The 17,495-nt window shown below is 40.6% G+C and overlaps 1 protein-coding gene across 2 annotated transcripts in view; it reads right to left on the bottom strand.

The window, feature by feature from the left end:
- Znf597 (zinc finger protein 597) overlaps positions 1–17,495 on the bottom strand; it is a 42,681-nt gene that overhangs the window by 23,440 nt on the left and 1,746 nt on the right. The window contains exon 3 of one of the 2 annotated variants that reach the window (XM_048789270.1): positions 11,786–15,760. The exons of the other annotated variant lie outside the window; for it this stretch is intronic. Within the exon in view, the coding sequence (XP_048645227.1) occupies positions 14,646–15,760 (1,115 nt within the window). The 3' untranslated portion in view covers positions 11,786–14,645. Of the gene's footprint in view, positions 1–11,785; positions 15,761–17,495 lie in introns of those variants that run through there. 2 annotated transcript variants of the gene reach the window in all.

Here is a 17,495-nt window from a genome sequence, read left to right as displayed (position 1 = left end):
GGGGTCTCTTTCTAGGGTGAAAGTTGCACAACCTGTGAATATACAAAAACCCACTGGACTGTACACTTTAAAAAGGTAAATTTTGTTACGTGGATTATAACTCAATTTAAAAGAATAAACCATAGTCAGCCTCCATTGCTGGCAACATAACCAGTTAATTTTGCCCAGGGCAAGGACTTCATGGGTCCCTGCACCTCAAGTCAGAGCAGTGGAAGCAGAATATCCAAAGGTGATAGTTACAAAGTAGAATTTTAGTGTATCCAACTTGAAAGTGTTGAGGACATACATGGTAATATCTGTTGTGTGAGTATGGCAGGAGGACATCTGTACCAAGGACCTAGGTTGTCCTGAGAGAACAGGAACAGTGTCCTGTGAACACAGGACAACAGAGGGAAGACCAGGGTTGGTCAATTCTTAGGACTCTGTCTTAGGAAACGGTAAAGCTCCAAAGCTGACACTGTGGAGCGTATACCCAAATGGAGCCAGGATCTTTAAGCCAAAGACAGTGTTATGGGGAAGTTTTAAAAGTTACTTATCTTTTAGAAATTTTAAGTAGAATGTTGGGATGCTGTTCAGCAAGCCAAGTATGTGTGCACTTTGTCTTTGGACAGACCTAGACTGGGACCCAGCTCTCATCCTTTCAGAGCCTGTTTCTCCAACTGCAAGACGAGAATACTACTTTCTGCCTTATGAGGTTTAAGTGAGACGATCTGACTTTATGCCTCCTGCATAGTGAGTTCCCAACCACCCCAAAGCAACAGTTCCAAGGGGCAGAAGTGTCTGGGCCCTCAAGAGGCGCAGTCATCATAGGGATGGCTCTCCTAAGACTGGTCCAGCCACTGCCAGAAGTGCAGACCAGTGGGCAAGGCAAAACATAAGCAGGTTATCAAATCTGCCTAACCCACATTCTTCTCTCCAAACCTTTCCAAAAATCACAGTGTGTTGCTAGAAGAAAAACTGACATTGTCCACATTCTACCTGATGCATAGATTCCTCTATACCTGCTGCACTAGCACCCAAGCTTTTGTTAGAGATTTTCATAGAGAACTTTCCACTTTACAACATTTCATTTTGGGACCCTCCCAGTTTTATTTTCTAATATGCTGGGCATACTGGCCTTTGACCCTGGAGCCCTCATTGCCCCATGAGTACAGTAGAAAGGGAATGGATAGGGGTGACAGAATAGGAAGATGAGGGGAACTGTACTGGGCCTCCAGAATACCCCACAAAAGGTTAAGCCTACGTAAATCTGAACTGCTCTGAATGTGGAGAGGGAACCCACCAGGGCCATGTATTTCAGATCCAAGAACAGGCACAGCACCTGGGGGACCCAGAAACCTCTGGAAAGCATGCTCCTGGATGTCCAACTTTGAGGCACAGACCTCATTGGGCAGGATGGTTCCCTGGGGGAAAGGGGCTGTTCTATAAAAGGAAAGTAAGTCCCCCTGATAGAAACTTTTGAGGAATCATAGGTTAGGCTGTCAGGTCAACCAGAAGTCAGATATGTACTTCAGGGAAGGAGTAACAAGAGCTGAGGGGGAAGTTCTTTGATGACGTTTGTTCTGAGGGAGAGTAATGGGACCTCCTGAGGCAGGAGGTAATGGAGGTTGCCATTACATCCCAAAGAACTATTTTCCCTGGAGGGTAGAAGAACTGGGAAGTGCGCCCCCAGAAGGCAGGCTCACGCCTGCTCCTTTTCCACCTTGATTTTCCACCAGGGCTGCAGCCCTGACCCAAGTCGCGAGGAGGGTTCTGTGAGGCTACCTTCCCATTAGTGGGCTCTATGGGAAGAAGCAGCGCCCCCACCACAGGCCCTCCTCCCTGCTCCTCCTGTCTGTCACTGTCAGATCGCTGGCTGCATAATAGCAAAACCCTGCCCCGCCTTCCTGCCCGCATCGCAGAGCAGGCTCGCAAGGCGAGGGAATGGGTTCGTGGCCTCACACGCCCCCTTTCGTGGGGCCACTAGGTACATTCCGTGGGAATCTGCCGCAGCCGGTCCCCACCAGCGAGATGAACCAGGGAGCTCTTGGGGGGGGCGGGCAGTGTGGGTAGAGAACCCGCCTATAAGGGCAGAGACCTCTGCAGGAAGTTCGGTCAGTGCCCATCCCGCAGGAAGCTCCGCCTCCCACTGTCGCCGAGCTGTCAATAAGAAGCGCGGGCAGCGGGGAGCCCCCTGGGAAGTGTGGCGCACGGCAACTGGCTTGCGCACCTTTGCTCACGCGGGCATGCAGCCGACATAAAAGGTGTCGGTACTTACTGGATGCCAGCTACGTGCCCGCCACCCTTCCGCGCTGGCTGGCTGGCGATGCAGTCGTAACTCGGTGTAGAGGGGGAAAACAGTCGACCCAGAAAGCCACACCAACGTCAAACCGCAACCGCACTCCTAATATACCCAGGATCGACGCGATGGAAGTACCCCTGACACAGGAGTCGGGGCCGACTTTCGCCGGCCAGGGCAGCCGCGGGTGGCAGCAGCGATTCCCCAGAGGCCGCGCACACTTGCACACTGTGGGGTAGACTACGACTGTGCACTGGGCACTGCGGAAACAGACTCGGTCCTCCTCCGGAGTGGTGGGCGCATCGTTAACGCGCCGCCTCGCATCCGTCTCCCTTCACTTCTCAGCATACCCTGTGACCCAACCCTTTCTGACCTGTAATAGGCGATGGTGGTGAATTCAGGAAAAACGCTTAGCACAACCGGGCCTGGCACGTAGCCAGCCATTTAGTTTTATTCTAATTATCTGATTCACTACTCTGACTTCCCTGTTATGTTTAGTCCAAATACCACCCTCTCTTTTGTAATAGTATCCCAAGCATACCTTGCAGTCACCTCTTTCTTCACATTAAATCTGTGATTTTGGTGGGGCTGACCCCAGTGGGATCTCCTGGGCCAGGTCTCCAGGAGAGCAAAGGAAAACCAAGTCTGGCCTATCAGTCCACTCCATCTTCCTGGCCACAGGGGCTGGTTTAGGAATGGGTCCATGAGCCAAGTAAATAAAACTTTTTAAAATAAATGTAAAACAACACATTCAAGATATACAGCATGATTCTGTATGATTGCTACAGACTAACATCTTGTGCAGTTACCTTTAAGCAAATTTCCAAAACTATTAACTGTGGTCATCATGCTGTACTTATTCATCCTACATACTGCAACTCTGTACCCTTTCACTCACATCTTCCCTTCCCTACTGACCATCATCTACTTTGTTTCTATGTATTTCATATTTTTAAGGTTCCACACATAAGTGAGATCATGAAGTATTTTTCATTCTGTGTCTAGCTTATTTCACTTAGTGTAACATCCATCAGGTTCATCTGTTGTTGAATTTTTTAAGGCTGAATATTATTCCACTTTATGTGCATACATACACGTTGGGTGTGATTGTGTCAAATTTCTTTATCCATTCACCCATCCAGAGACAAAGATTTGTTTCCTTTATTGTTTGAATATTGTTATATTATTTCCATTATTGTTGAACATAGGAAACTGTATCTCTACAAGGTGTTGGCTTCATTCTAATGACATATATCCAGAAGAGTGACTGCTGACTCCTGTGATAGTCCTATTTTTTAATTTTTTGGGTAACCTTCATACTGTTTTCATCATGGCTGCACCAATTTATATTCACATGGATGGTGTACAAACACTCCCTTTTCTCCACACCCTCATCAACACTTTCATCTCTTCCCTTTTTGAGAACAGCCATATTAATAGTTATAAGGTTGTTGTTAGATGTGCATTTCCCTGATGATTAATGATGTTGAGCACCTTTCAATATCCTACTGGCCATTTTTTTTTTGAGAGGAAGTCCTGCTGTATTGTCCAAGATGGCCTTGAACTCCCAATCCTCTTGCTTTAGCCTCCCAAGTACATGGGAGGATGTGCTTGTCTGCCTATTGGCTATTTTTGTTTCCTTTGGAAAGATATCTATTTGAATACTTTGCCCATTTTTCAATCAGGTTGTTTTTTGCTATTGAGTTGTATGAGTTCCTTACATTTTTATATTAATTCTTTATCAGACATATGATCTGCAATTATTTTCTCCCAGTCCATAGGCTGACTTCATTTTGTTAACTCTTTGCTTGGCTGTGAGTCAGCTTTTTTAGTTTAAGATATTTCAACATGTGTTTTGTTGTTTTGCCTGAGACTTTGGTGTTATATAAGAAAAACAGAAAACAAAAACACTGCTAAGGTTAATGTCAAGGAGATGCACTGCTTCCTTCTAGGAATTTTATAGATTCAGGTTTTACACTCTTGGATATCTAACCATTTTGGGTTGATTTCTGTGTACGGTATAAAGTAAGGATCCAATTTAATTCTGGATATCTGGTTTCCCTAAAACCATTTATCAAAGAGACTCTCATTTCTCCATTATGTATTGTTGGTGCACTTGTGTAATTAGTTGACTATATATGTTTAGGTTTATTTCTTGGTTTTCTTTTCTGTTCCATTGATCTATGTGTATGTTTTGATTTTATATTTCAATTTATATTTTATAGTTTGATTACGATAGCTTTGTAATGCAATTTGAAATCAGGAAGTGTAATGCCTTCAACTTTGTTCTTCCTTCTGAAGATTGCTTTGGCTATTCAGGGTCTTTTGTGGTTCCAAACAAATTTTAGAGTGTTTTTTTTTTTCTATTTCTGTTAAATATACTGTCCTGCAACAACCTGGTCCTAGTACATGAGAACCAGCACCAAGTTGCTGTGAAACTGAAAAAAAAGAGGCAAAAAATATCCAGGATTATATAGACTGCAATTTATTTTGGGACTTACTTACTGACAGAAGTGTGGTTGTGAGTGGCAGCAAGATCAGTGGATCCCCACAATTTGTGCCAGAAATAAAGGTATACATAATGCCAGGACAAAACTGACTGCACATAGTTTATCTCAAGCTAAAATCAAAGACTTCAGGTACTGAAAAGTCCCAGAGTCCAATCACAAAGCTTCACATGATAGGTTAATGATTTTCTTTGTTTACAGTAAGCTAGGGAAACTATAGGGTTGGAGAATGAACAGGGTTATTCAGGGGCAATCACGGTGGTTCCAATTTAAGAGGGCTACAGTGATGTCAAGCTGAATCCCTACACATGCTATAGGAATTTTGATAAGGACTGTATTGAACCCAAGCCTTTGGTGGTATTCACGTTTTAGCAATTTTAATTCCTTCAACTCATGAACATAGGATGTCTTCCCATTTATTTATGACATCTTCAATTTCTTTCATCAATGTTTTTGAGTTTCAAGTGTAATTTATTCCTAGGTATTTACTCCTTTTGATGCTATCATAAGTGGAAACTTTTTTTTTGTACCAGGGATTGAACTCAGGGCCACTCGACCACTGAGCCACATCCCCAGCCCTATTTTGTATTTTATTTAGAGACAGGGTCTCACTGAGTTGCTTAGCACTTTGCTTTTTCTGAAGCTGGCTCTGAACTCATGATACTCCTGCCTCAGCCTCCTGAGCTGTGTCAATGTTTTTTCTGCATCTGATAATATGATCATATAGTTTTAATCTTTTTATTTTGTACTAGGGATTGAACCCAGGGGCGCTTTACCACTGAGCTACAATACCAGCACTTTTTACTATGAGACAGGGTTTTGTGAAGTTTCTAAGTTGCTGAGGCAGGTCTCAAACCTGAGATCCTCCTGCTTAGCGGCCAAAATTGCTGGAATTACAGGTGTGCAATCCATGCCCAACTAGTTTTAATCTTTCATCTGCTAATGTGGTGTATCACATTAGTGAATTTGCAGATGTTAAGCTAAACTTGCATCCCACTTAGTCACAGAATATTTTGAGGTGTTGAGTTTCTGGTATTTTATTGAGGATTTTTATATCTATGTTCATTAAAGATATTGGACTATAGTTTTCTTATAGTCTGCTTATAGTCAGTATCAGGGTAATACTTTTATTTCTTAGATGAGTTTAAGAAGGAATAGTATTAATTAATTCAGCTGTAAAGTCATCATGTCTTGGGCTTTTCATTATTGGGAGGTTTTTGGTTACTATTTCAATCTCTTTTCTTAGTGGGCCGTTCAGACTTACTCTTGATTTGCCCTTGGTAGGTTGTGTTTCTAGAAATTTACCCATCTCCTATTGACTATCCAATCTGTTGCCATGTAATTGTTCATAATAGCCCCCTTGTGATATCTTTTTTTAAAAAAAAATTAGTTGTAGATGGACACAGTACCTTTATTTTATTTATTTTTATGTGGAGCTGAGGATTGAACCCAGTGCCTCATACGTGTGAGGCAAGCGCTTTGCCACTGAGCCACAATCCCAGCCCCTTTGTGATCATTTTATTTCTGGGGAATCCATTGCAGTAGCTCTTATTTTGTTTTCTAATTGAGTCTTTTTTTCTTCTTAGTCTACCTACAGGTTTGTCTATTTTAATTTTTCAAAAGACCAAGTAATAGTTTTATTGGTTTTTTTCCATAGGTTTTTTTCTATTTTTTTTCCTGATTAGTTCTGATTCTTATCATTTCTTTCCTTCTGTTAATTTTGAGTTCTGTTTGTTCTTTTTCTAGTAATTGAAGTGTAAAGTTGGGGATTCTTTGTATTGTGCTGGGGATCAAATTCAGGGAAGGAAAAACAAAGTTGAAGGCATTACACTTACAAATTCAGGGCCTATATATATCCCTAGAGCTAAAGTGAGATTTTTTTCATTTGAGGGTGATAAACTCCCTCAGTTTTTGTATGAGGAAAGTCTTCTATCTTCCCTTTATTTTTGAAAGGAGTGTTTGCTACCCATAATATTTTTGGCAGTTTCCCTTCCACCCCAGAATTTTGTATATATATCATCCCTCTGGCCTGAAAGATTTGTGCTGAAAATATGATAGTCTTAAGGTGGATCTCCTGTACATAAGAAGTTGCTTTTCTCTTTTTGATGCTTTCATAATTCTTTTTAACTTTTAACAATTTTGATAATATGGCTTGGTGTGTGACTTGAGCTCACCTGAGCCACATCCCCAGCCCTTTTAATTCTGAGACAGGTCACACTATGGCCTCACTAAGTTGCTGAGCCTGGCTTTGAACTTGCAATCCTCCTGCCACAGCTTCCTAAGCCACTCGGTTTACAGGCATGTGACCACCATGCCCAGCTTCTATTTTGATTTTTGCACATTAGACAAGACAACCAGGATGGGGTTGTGGCTCAGTGGTATAGCGCTCGCCTAGCATGTGTGAGGCCCTGGGTTTGATCCTCAGCACCACCTAAAAATAAATAAAAACAAAGGCATTGTGTACAACTAAAAGAAATAAATATTTTTTAAAAAGACAATCCATTCTCCCAGTCTTAACAACTGGCCTTGTATAAGAGATGAATCTCACCAATGAGCCTAGCCAGAGATTTTTGCCTCTCAATCTTCTGTGCTTGTCCAATCTGCTGTTTTCAGTAGCCCCAAAAGACTAGAGTGCACCAAATGCCATCCTTATGCGCCAAGACAAATGAAATAAAGTCCAATTCCTGAAGATGCAACTGGGAAAGCTGTGGTGGCAGATGTATACTCCAGTTCTTCTAACCTCAGGGAAAAGTTGGGAGCTGGAGTTTATCGCCTACTCACTCTGCACTAAGTTGGAGAAAAGATCTGTGGCAAATTCCTAGTCGTTTTTAAACTGTATTCTTCAACCCATTGTTTTGCTCTTTAATGCTTCCCAAGGCCTAGCAAATGCCAAGTCCCATTTGCTCTCAGAGGCAGGTGGGTTAGTTGGAGACCTGGATTTATCTCTGGAGTTAGCTAGCAAGAGGAAGTGTAGGAAGTGCCTGAACATACATTGAGATTCCTAGAAGACTACTCAGTGCCTGATTTGTCAGCTCCCAAATACAGACTACTTAAAAGCCTTACCCATAGAAGCAGCTATGAAAAATTGATGTTAGGTATGTAAACCCTTTCTAGGGAGAAACTGAAAGCTGGGTGTTTCTGCCTGCTTGTTTTGGACTGAGCTAGGAGAAATAGCTGATGATGCTTATATGCCTATACAAAACCACCTGTTTGTCTTCTGTGGTCTAGGGGGACTCATCAATGCAGAGCCCCCTCAATTCCCAGAACTAGGTGATTAAGTCCTTTGGTGGGATCTATAAAAGTTAAGATACTCAATGTGAGGACAAATTCCTTCCAGGGAGAAGCTGGAGACATGGGTTTACCTCTGGAGCAAACTGTAGGAGTATGAGGTAAGGGGAGAAGTGAAGTGGCCACATGCCTGTTCAGGCTTCCTGATGTTTGTTGTTTACTTCCTCCATCAGCTCCAAGACACAGGCTAATTAGAAGCTAAATCCTCAGGCAGCAGCCAGGAAAGTGTGCAGACTAATCTCTTCTAGGAAGAAACTTGGAATTAGGTATATTTGCATGTCTGCTCTACATTGGACTCTGGAAGTGCTCATGCGCAAGTTGAAAACTTTCTTTTTTCTCTTTTGTCTTAGGGAACTCACAAATACTGAACCATGTCTACTCCCAGAGCAAGGTGATTTAGGCGGGGACTATATAAGTTGGAGAGCTATGTGTGGCCCAAATCCATCAGTCCCCAGGAAGTTGGGATTTTGTAATTCATTTTCAATTGTATGATGCTATGCCCAGGCTGGGATTTGTGGTGTACATGTCTTAGCTTTTCCTACTCATTTTGATGTGGATATTTTTTTCAGTTGCCTAGTGTAAAGGAGTCTCTCAACCAGTTTCTGGATTTCTCTTAAAAAGAAGTGACCCATGTTTAAAAGTTTATTTGACACATCCATGGAAGAAAGGAAAGTCAGGAGTTTTCTATTCTGCATCTTTCTGAAGTTCAAGTCTGTCAACTTCTGTTAGAAGTTCTGACTTCTAACAGAAATGTGGATCTAGAAGCCAAGTGCATTTGTTCCATAGTTTTCAGGTTATCAGCAGTTTACCTTCTCAGAATTCCTTGAGTGTCCTATCCTTCAGGTGTAGCATCATTTTGCCCACTCAGGATGCTTGTTCCACTCCCACTAGGGGATCTCCTAGGATGGGAACAGAACAAGCAACAATGCTATTGGACTAGACACAACTCTTATCCTGTTTTCTTGCAAGTAGAGATGTGAGCTACTTTAGTAACTAACACTTTACTCTCTGGAGGTTCAAGGCAGTCAGGTGAGGACTCAAATTGTTCAAGTGGCCTTCTCTGTTGTACTAGCTCAAAACCAATTCTGCTTAAAGCACAAAAATCATTTTAACTCCTTTCTTTAAATGTGGCTTACAAATTGTGTATTTTTGCCCTTCAATCCTACACAACTTCATTACATCTTGATCCTGGGTATTTCTTTAGTCAACTTTTTTCCCCTAAGCACCTTAACAGCTTCTCTGGGTCTGTTCAGTCTACTTAAAACTGGCAGCACAAGTTACCTGTTTCCTTTTCACTTCTGACAATCCCTTAGCTGCAACCATTGGTTAAAAAAAAAAAGTGAGAGAACACAGAAAGTTCATTCATTCACTGAATAATTGTAAGCATCTACCATGTTCCTGATCCCTGCCATATAGAGTCAATTAAACCATAAGTTTTAATAATTACAATTCAATTATAAATTCAGTAAGTGCTATAAGGAAGATGAAACAAAAGAAGGGATGGAAGGAAAGCTTTAAGTAAAAGGGAAATTATAGGACTGGGCAAAACTGAGTAATACAGCACTTGCCTGCCATGTTTGAGACCCTAGTTTCTGTCCCAACCACTGTCAAAAACAAGTATGTACATGGTTGTTGAAGAACTAGAGTTGGTATATTTGAAGAAATGAAAGAAAGTACAGCTAGAGAAGGGAGAAAAAGAAGAAAGAAGGTAGAAGGTGGAGTTCAAGTTAGCAGGGAAATCCAACAAGAAGTCAGTAGATGGTGACATTCTCAGTTGTTTTAAGTTGTGCTGGGAAAGAACAGAATATGAGAGGGGTCAGCAGGCTATTTCCATCAATTGAGGTGAGTACTGTTGGATACAAAGGAGGTAAGGACAATGGAAAAAAAGTGCTCAGGTTTAGGAGGTATTTTGGGTTTCATTTTTGCAGTGGTGGGGACCAACCCAAAGCCTTCACACATGCTAGGCAAATGCTCTACCAATGAGCTACATCACCAGAATATTTGAGAGATTTCTAAGGTAGAATTTACAGGTCTTGATGACTTAATGGATGGTCTCTCAATTCATTCTGGCTATTACCAATTACCATAAACAGGGTAGCTGATGAACAACAGAAATTTATTCTGGTTCTGGAAGCTAGGGAGTACAAAATTATGAGGCTGGCAGATTCCATGTCTGTGAGGCCATTTCATAAATGGCCAGTCCTCACACTACAGAAGGTGCTACATAGTTCTCTGCATTTCTTTTATAAGAGCACTTATATGGGATCCATCTTCAAAATCGAATCACTTCCCAAAGTCCTGTGCCTCCTAATACTATCCCCTTGTGGAGTAATATTTCAACACATGTTTTTGAAGACACAAACATTCAAACTGTAGCAGGACAAAAGAAGCAAGAGGGTGTCTGTTTATAGCATGTGTAATCACGTAGGAAGGTACCACATATTGGAAGCAAACAGATCAGGGCTAAAGTACCAGTTCTATTTTGGGTCTATGTTTGGATTTCTCAAAGACACGCCAAGGATGATCTCTCCCAGGCACCTGCAACTCTACAAGGGATCAGTTAAGTTTGGCTGACATCAAATGAGGTATGAATGTTCACAGAATTGGCTAAGATAACTGGGGCAGCACATTTATGCAAGATTAATCAATTCTCCAGAAACAAGTTAGAATATAGCAGCAAGAAGCCTACACTGGTGGTATATTACTATAATTCTAGCTAATTGGGAGGTGAAGGGAAGAGGATCACTATACCCAGGAGTTCAAGACCAGCCTGGGAAACACAGCTAGACCCCTAAAACGCAAACAAAAAAAAATGGCTTCGGGTCACACCTAAAGTTCGAGACTGGCATTGGTTTTAGAAAGAATATACTGCACCTAGAACGATTTTGAGACGCATAAAACACCGCTTTCAACAAGCCAGAAACATTGGCTGGACAGTTCCACATCTCCCATATTGGGGTGGGGGCAACGCTAGAAGGTAGGCCAGGGCTCCTTCTCCATCCAGTGCCTGGAATCACAGGATGGAGACTCACGTTGTCTCCCACCGCTGCCGGCTCCCGCGAGTGCAATGGAGAGTCCCGAGGGGCCTCTCAGCAAACACTCGCATCCCCACTGCCCAGTTTCTATGGAGACCCGTGGTGTTCTGTGGATTTAGAACATAAGCCTACTTAAACTCGGCTTCGGGATGCCCGTCGCTGAACACCCAAGTGCGCAGGCGCTGACGGAAGCGGGCACCGGAAGTGACCGATACTTCCGGCTTCCGGCCAGCAGCCACCTTGGAAAACCCCAACTGGTTAGCATTTCCGGCAACCTGTAAGGTAGTGGCCAAGCGGAAACCCAGGGTCTCTCCCGCGCCATATGAAGCCTTCTGGGAGAACTACTCACCGCTTTCCTACCCCCGACTCCCGGCACTGGGCGGCATCCCGTGATGGACAGCTGCTGCCCGGTAGAGCTGGAGGTACCTGGCCCTGTACTGCTGCTATGCAGCATGACTGGAAGGCGAGTGGATATCTAGAGCTGTCTTCCTGGAATAACGCTGGAACTTTGTGTCGAATTCCGGAGAGCAAACGACTTTACTTACTTTATTAGATGGCACAAAGTCATTCATTCAACCCCTTCAAACCACAATCCAATGAGCTTCAAAAATCATTATTACCATTTAAAATCACTGGAGTACCAAAAAAATTTTTTCACTTCCTTGCCATCCTCATTAAAAAAAAAAACCAAAACATTTATTAGATAACAAATTGCACATCAGATACACATCACCACTGCTGAGATATTGCAATCTAGAGCTAAGACCAATGAGAATGCACCAAAACAGTAAAATTGAAACATTAAACAAACAGTAAAGTGCATACAGCAAACATACTCTGAGGTATCCAAAGGAACTAAAGATTACAGCATATTCTTAGGTTTATATATGATATACGTTGTATCCTTCTCTTTCCTAGATTATTCATGCAGGGAGGGTTATCAATTTTAAAATAAAAACACCTGAATTCAGATGGGCCTTTGAAACATGGATAATGGCCATCAATAGCTCTCCTAATCGACAAGACAAATACAGATAAATATACACATTTCTAATAAAAGATCATTTACTTTTTAAACAGATGGTCCAAGAAAGAAGCACTTCCTACTAAGGTCCCACAGCAATAATGACATTAATGAACATTCAACATGGACTTTTTATTCAGATAAACTACAACCTGCTATGTCTCCCCTTGAACACATACACAGTAAATTGCAGCTTATTTTGAGCAAGAGCTGCAGTTTCACATTGTATTACATCTTCTGTTGCAGTCACCTGAATACTGCCACTTAATTATATGGAATCTCAGGAATCAAAGACTCAAAATTGGCATTTACTAAGAAATGTCATTTGTTCTTAGTTTTAACACCCTGAATAATTGGGTTAGTCATTTTCAGTGTTACATAGGGGAATGTGAAGAGACTATATTACTTGTATCAAAACAACTCTAAATGAAACTATTTTTAGCTCAGCTGCTTTAAGAAAAACACCACAATTTCACAATTTCTTCAATTATATAACATGTAAACTGTTCGCATATGAATTCCATTAGGAAAATGTTATTTTCATCAATGATGACTGTTTAACAGAACTTGATATTCCAGCCATCGTGTTAAGGAACTGTAGAATATACATTTTCATTACTGCATCAATGACCAAACCAAGGAATTTGTTCAAAACCACCTTCCAGGTACTACTTTCCATCCAACTGCTCCTCAAAGAGGCCTTTTTGTCTACTCATGAGATTTCCCAGCAATAATTCCAGTTTAGTAAGGATTGTACTTTTATACTATTTAAATAGAGTAAGACCATTCTTATATGCCAATCAAAAGACTACATATAGTTTTGCTGATAGGTATACAATCAATTTTAATGTAAAAAGAAATTCTGTTTGTATATTTATAACATCTCTGCTTTATAACCACACTATTTAATATTTTGCAGCAATATTTATCTGTATAACAATACCTAAGGATCTAGGTTATGAAGTGTCTTGGTTAAAATTCTAACCATTTTTATATGTATTTGTCTTTTGAGATGGAGAGGAAGTGTTGTGATTTTTTTGGAAACTAAAACCTTATAGAACTTGAAATCTCAAATCTGATTGTTGGGATGGGAATTAACACTAGAAGTCCCAGAGAGTCTTCTGTTGCTTTATGAGCATACTTGAAATTCAGGCTTTGGATAAAGTGCAAAGAGAATGAAGGAGTTCCAAGATGCAAGTACACAGGGTGGTCTTCATAATGACCATCGTCCCTCCATACCTCAGACTCCCTGGTTGCTTGCACTGCTAATACTTGCAAAACATAACAAAGTGTCACAGAATGTAAAGCGTTTAGAATTAGAAGACACCCAAATTTTTGGGGGGGTGGGTTCCAGGGATTGAACTCAGAGGCACTCAACCACTGAGCCACATCCCCAGCCCTATTTTGTATTTTACTTAGAGACAGATTCTTGTTGAGTTGCTTAGCACCTTGCTTTTGCTGAGGCTGGCTTTGAACTTGCAATCCTCCTGGCAAGCCTCCCCAGCTGCTGGGATTATAGGTGTGCACCATCGCGCCTGGCAGAAGATACCCAAATTTAAATGGCAACCTCACTACAGTGTAATGTTTTGTGTGCTTGGCAAAGTACTGACTTTAACACTCTAGGAGCTTCAGTTTCTCATTTATGAAACAAAGACAGTCCTTTCTCTGTCACATATTTATTCCTAAGATTAAATTAGATAACATACCTAAAGTATTTAGCATACTCAAAAAGTTACGATTATTCATAACAAGTCAGGGAATGTGCTTCAATAGGGATTTGGAGGCAAATCCCCTTAAAGTGTATCAAATACCCACTGGAATTAAGTCTAACCTCCAGAAGAGGGGTGTAGTAAGACTGCTAAAACTCCTACCAAATATTTGAGTCAAAAATGCCAAGACTTTCCCTTGACTTCAGATCTGAGAATGGGAACTCCATAGATACAAGTTGCCATCAAAATATCAACAAGTCCCATTCATTTGGGAATTTTAATGCAGGGGGAGGATATTCTAAACTCCTCTAGAAATTCACATGTAAAACAATTATCTCCATACAAACATTACATTCAAATATTTATAACAAAAAGTACAAAACAGATATAAAGTGATTCGCTTTTCTAGATATTATATGTGCAAAACTGGCAATAAATAAATTTTCCTCTTTCTAAAACTTACTTAGAAACCACATAAACAAAATTTTAAAAGAAATATAACAATAACCTTCATTTTCATGAAAACTGAATTTTTTAAAAAAGGTACTTTGTTTCTCTGGCTCATACAAATGGAATGTGAACAGTAACTAAGTTCAAATTCTGGCTTCATTCACTAACTATGTGACACTGATGATGTTTCCTTATTTAAAAACTTGAAATAATACTGCTGAAATCAAGGTTGTGGTGAAAATCAGATATTAAGTGGAATGTGTATAAAGTGCTTAGCACAGTGCCTGGCACAAAACAGTAACTGTTTCCACCATACAGATACTGAAAAACCCAAGCATTAATGTAAACTTGTGTTTACATGGTGTTTTTTCTATGGGTTCGCTTATGAGTAATGAGATGCATATTCACTTTAAAACTCTTCCCACACACGGTACATTTGAAAGGTTCCTCTCTTGTGTGGCTCTTCTGGTGGCATGCAAGTTCTGAATCCAAAGCAAAACTTTTTGCACATGTTTTACATTTATGGGGCTTTTCCACTATATGAGTGTTTTGATGAGAAACAAGCTCAGAGAAACAAGGAAAGGTCAGGTCACAGTCAGGACATTGTAAGGGTTTGAACCTGGAAAATGAAAAAAAATTTTCATCATCAATATGGCATTTGTGAGAGACCTCCTTGTGTTCCTTCTCAGGGAGGTCAGTGTATAGGGGCTGCCTAAAGCTCTTCACTCGCTGGGTGTACTGGTATGGGGTGGTTGATGTGTGTGTTTTCTCATGCAAAGCCAGATTTGTTTTCTGATCAAAATATTTACTACCATTAGAATTTTCATATGCTTTTTCAACAGTATGGCTTTTCTGATGCTGTGCCAATCCTGGGAGCCACATAAAACCTTTCCCGCATGTGTCACATGTGTATGGTTTTTCCTTTATGTGGCTATTCATGTGCCGGGACAGATGTGACTGCTGGCGGAAGCTGGCACCACACTTGGTACACTTATAAGGCTTCTCACCAGTGTGGATTCTCCTGTGTGTCCTCAAGTTGGCTCTATGATTAAAGATTTTCCCACAGTCACCACATTTGTATTTGTTCTCTGCTGAATGAATTTTCTGATGTAAAACAAGGTATGAATTATCACTGAAGCTTTGGTCACATTCAGGGCACTTGAACACATTTTTGGCTTCTTCCCAGGGAAATTCAAGAATTTCAGAAAGTGCTCTGACTCCTAAACATTGAGACAATTCTACTAATGGGGTGTGGTTGTCAATGGTAACTAAAAGGCTTATCATCTCTTTCTTGCAAGTGGAAGTTCCATCTGAGAATTTCCTTTCAGGGACTCCAACTCCATCCTCAGAGGACTTTTCTGGGTAATAGACAAGGGGTGCAGCAATGGAGTACTTTTCTAAGGAAAGTTCTTCAAGTTCCATAGACTCTTGGCTTAATTGCTGATTAATCTCAGTCTTCCCTTCCCCTCCTGTTGATTAAAAAAAGCAAAACACGAAGAACACCTTCATATGATACTAGGGAAAGCAGCAGTTAAGAAGCAGTTACACAGAGGTCCAGGAAACTGCAAATGGATTACCTTATAACCTAGACACTGACACATAAATAAAATCAGAAACCAAGAGGCTTTCCTGGCTTCCTCAAAGATCCAGGTCCAGGTGAACCTGTAAGGGGAAGGAGCAGAGAATGGCTCTAACTAAGTCAAAGTCGAGTGGGATAGGTACAAAGGACAATCTTGGTATGCACTGTCTAGAGATATAGATGTGTCTATTTAAAACTCAAGAGCTTTTCATCATTTAAGCTAACTCAAGTGACAGCTGAGCAATGAAAACTGGAGTAAGATTGGGGTTTATATTTATCAAAAAAGAGGGCAAGTATTTTTCTACTATAACAGAGAAACAGGTTACTAAAAGTAGTTTCATTTCACTAGGAGAAGTCTCTAAAACTTCTGTGCCCTGAGGAACCATGGAAGTAGGGCTGCTGTGTGTACAGCAGGTCAATGATGGCCAGTCTTACCTCAAGGATGGCTGACAAAACTTGGGCCTGCCAGAAAGAGTTCCTTTTGAATATTTTTGCAAATATAACCAGCTCTCACATAGTTATGGTTCTGTATGTAAAGATTCAACCAACTACAGATTGAAAATATTCTAAACAAAAACTTCATCAATACTAAACATGTACATTTTTTTGTCATTATTCCCAAAACAACATGGTATAACATCTATTTATATTATACTTACTTTGGGTTAGGTATTATTAAAATCTAGATGTGATTTAAAGCACATGGAAGATGTGCATGGATCATATGGAAATACTACGATATTTTATATAAGGGATTTGAGCATCTGCTGATTTTGGTACCCTTGAGTGGAGGGCAGTGTCCTGGAACCAGTCTCCTGCAGAGACAAGTATATTCTTCATTTATAAAGCTAATATATTAATACAAAAAGGACTCTTCCTTCCAAAGAACTAAAGTCCTATGACTGTTCCAAGTCACTGACTATAAAGGGTTTCTGGTCTATAGTAGAGTGCATGGGAATCCAAACAGTACCCACCAATTTTTCTGATTTTTCTGAGTTCACTCTGGGATACCAGGGTCACTAGGATTTGAGAGCAAAATAATAAAGAAGGAGCAACTTCTTAGAGAACTTAAGCATCTACAAAAGGTTCCTTAAAAACTTTTGCTGAGTATTCATCTCCATATACATGGAAAAACTATCCAAGGCCATGGAAAGAACCACCAAAAAGGAAAACATAGAACAGTACACAAAGTTCACACAATACTTCATACTCCCACCAGCCAAAGTGGAAAGACCCACTAGCACACAGGACATCAAGCAGTCTCCTAAGGAAAATAACTGCCTCACAAGTATGACCAATCATCTCTAGCCTAAAGGTTGATCTGAATCCACACAAACAAAGCAAAAAAAAAATGCAATCTTGAAAGAAACAAATTGACCCCAAGTAACTTAACTGCATCCCACCACATAATCCAAAAATATTTTTATACAACAAAATCAAGCAACCAACAAAATAAAATTTACAATGCCCAAAATCCAATCAAAACTTACCAGGCATGTAAAGAAACAGAAAAATATGATCCATAACAAGGAAAAAAACTATCACTAGAAACAGACCCAGAAGTGACAAAGATAAAAAAAAAACTAGCAGAAAAAAATACTAAAATAGCTATTATAAACATACTC

The sequence above is a fragment of the Marmota marmota genome, unplaced genomic scaffold (genome assembly GCF_001458135.2).
Source record: "Marmota marmota marmota unplaced genomic scaffold, marMar, whole genome shotgun sequence".
Taxonomy (NCBI): domain Eukaryota; kingdom Metazoa; phylum Chordata; class Mammalia; order Rodentia; family Sciuridae; genus Marmota; species Marmota marmota.
The sequence above is the reverse complement of the archived record's forward strand: the minus strand, read 5'-3'. Positions and strand labels throughout refer to the sequence as shown.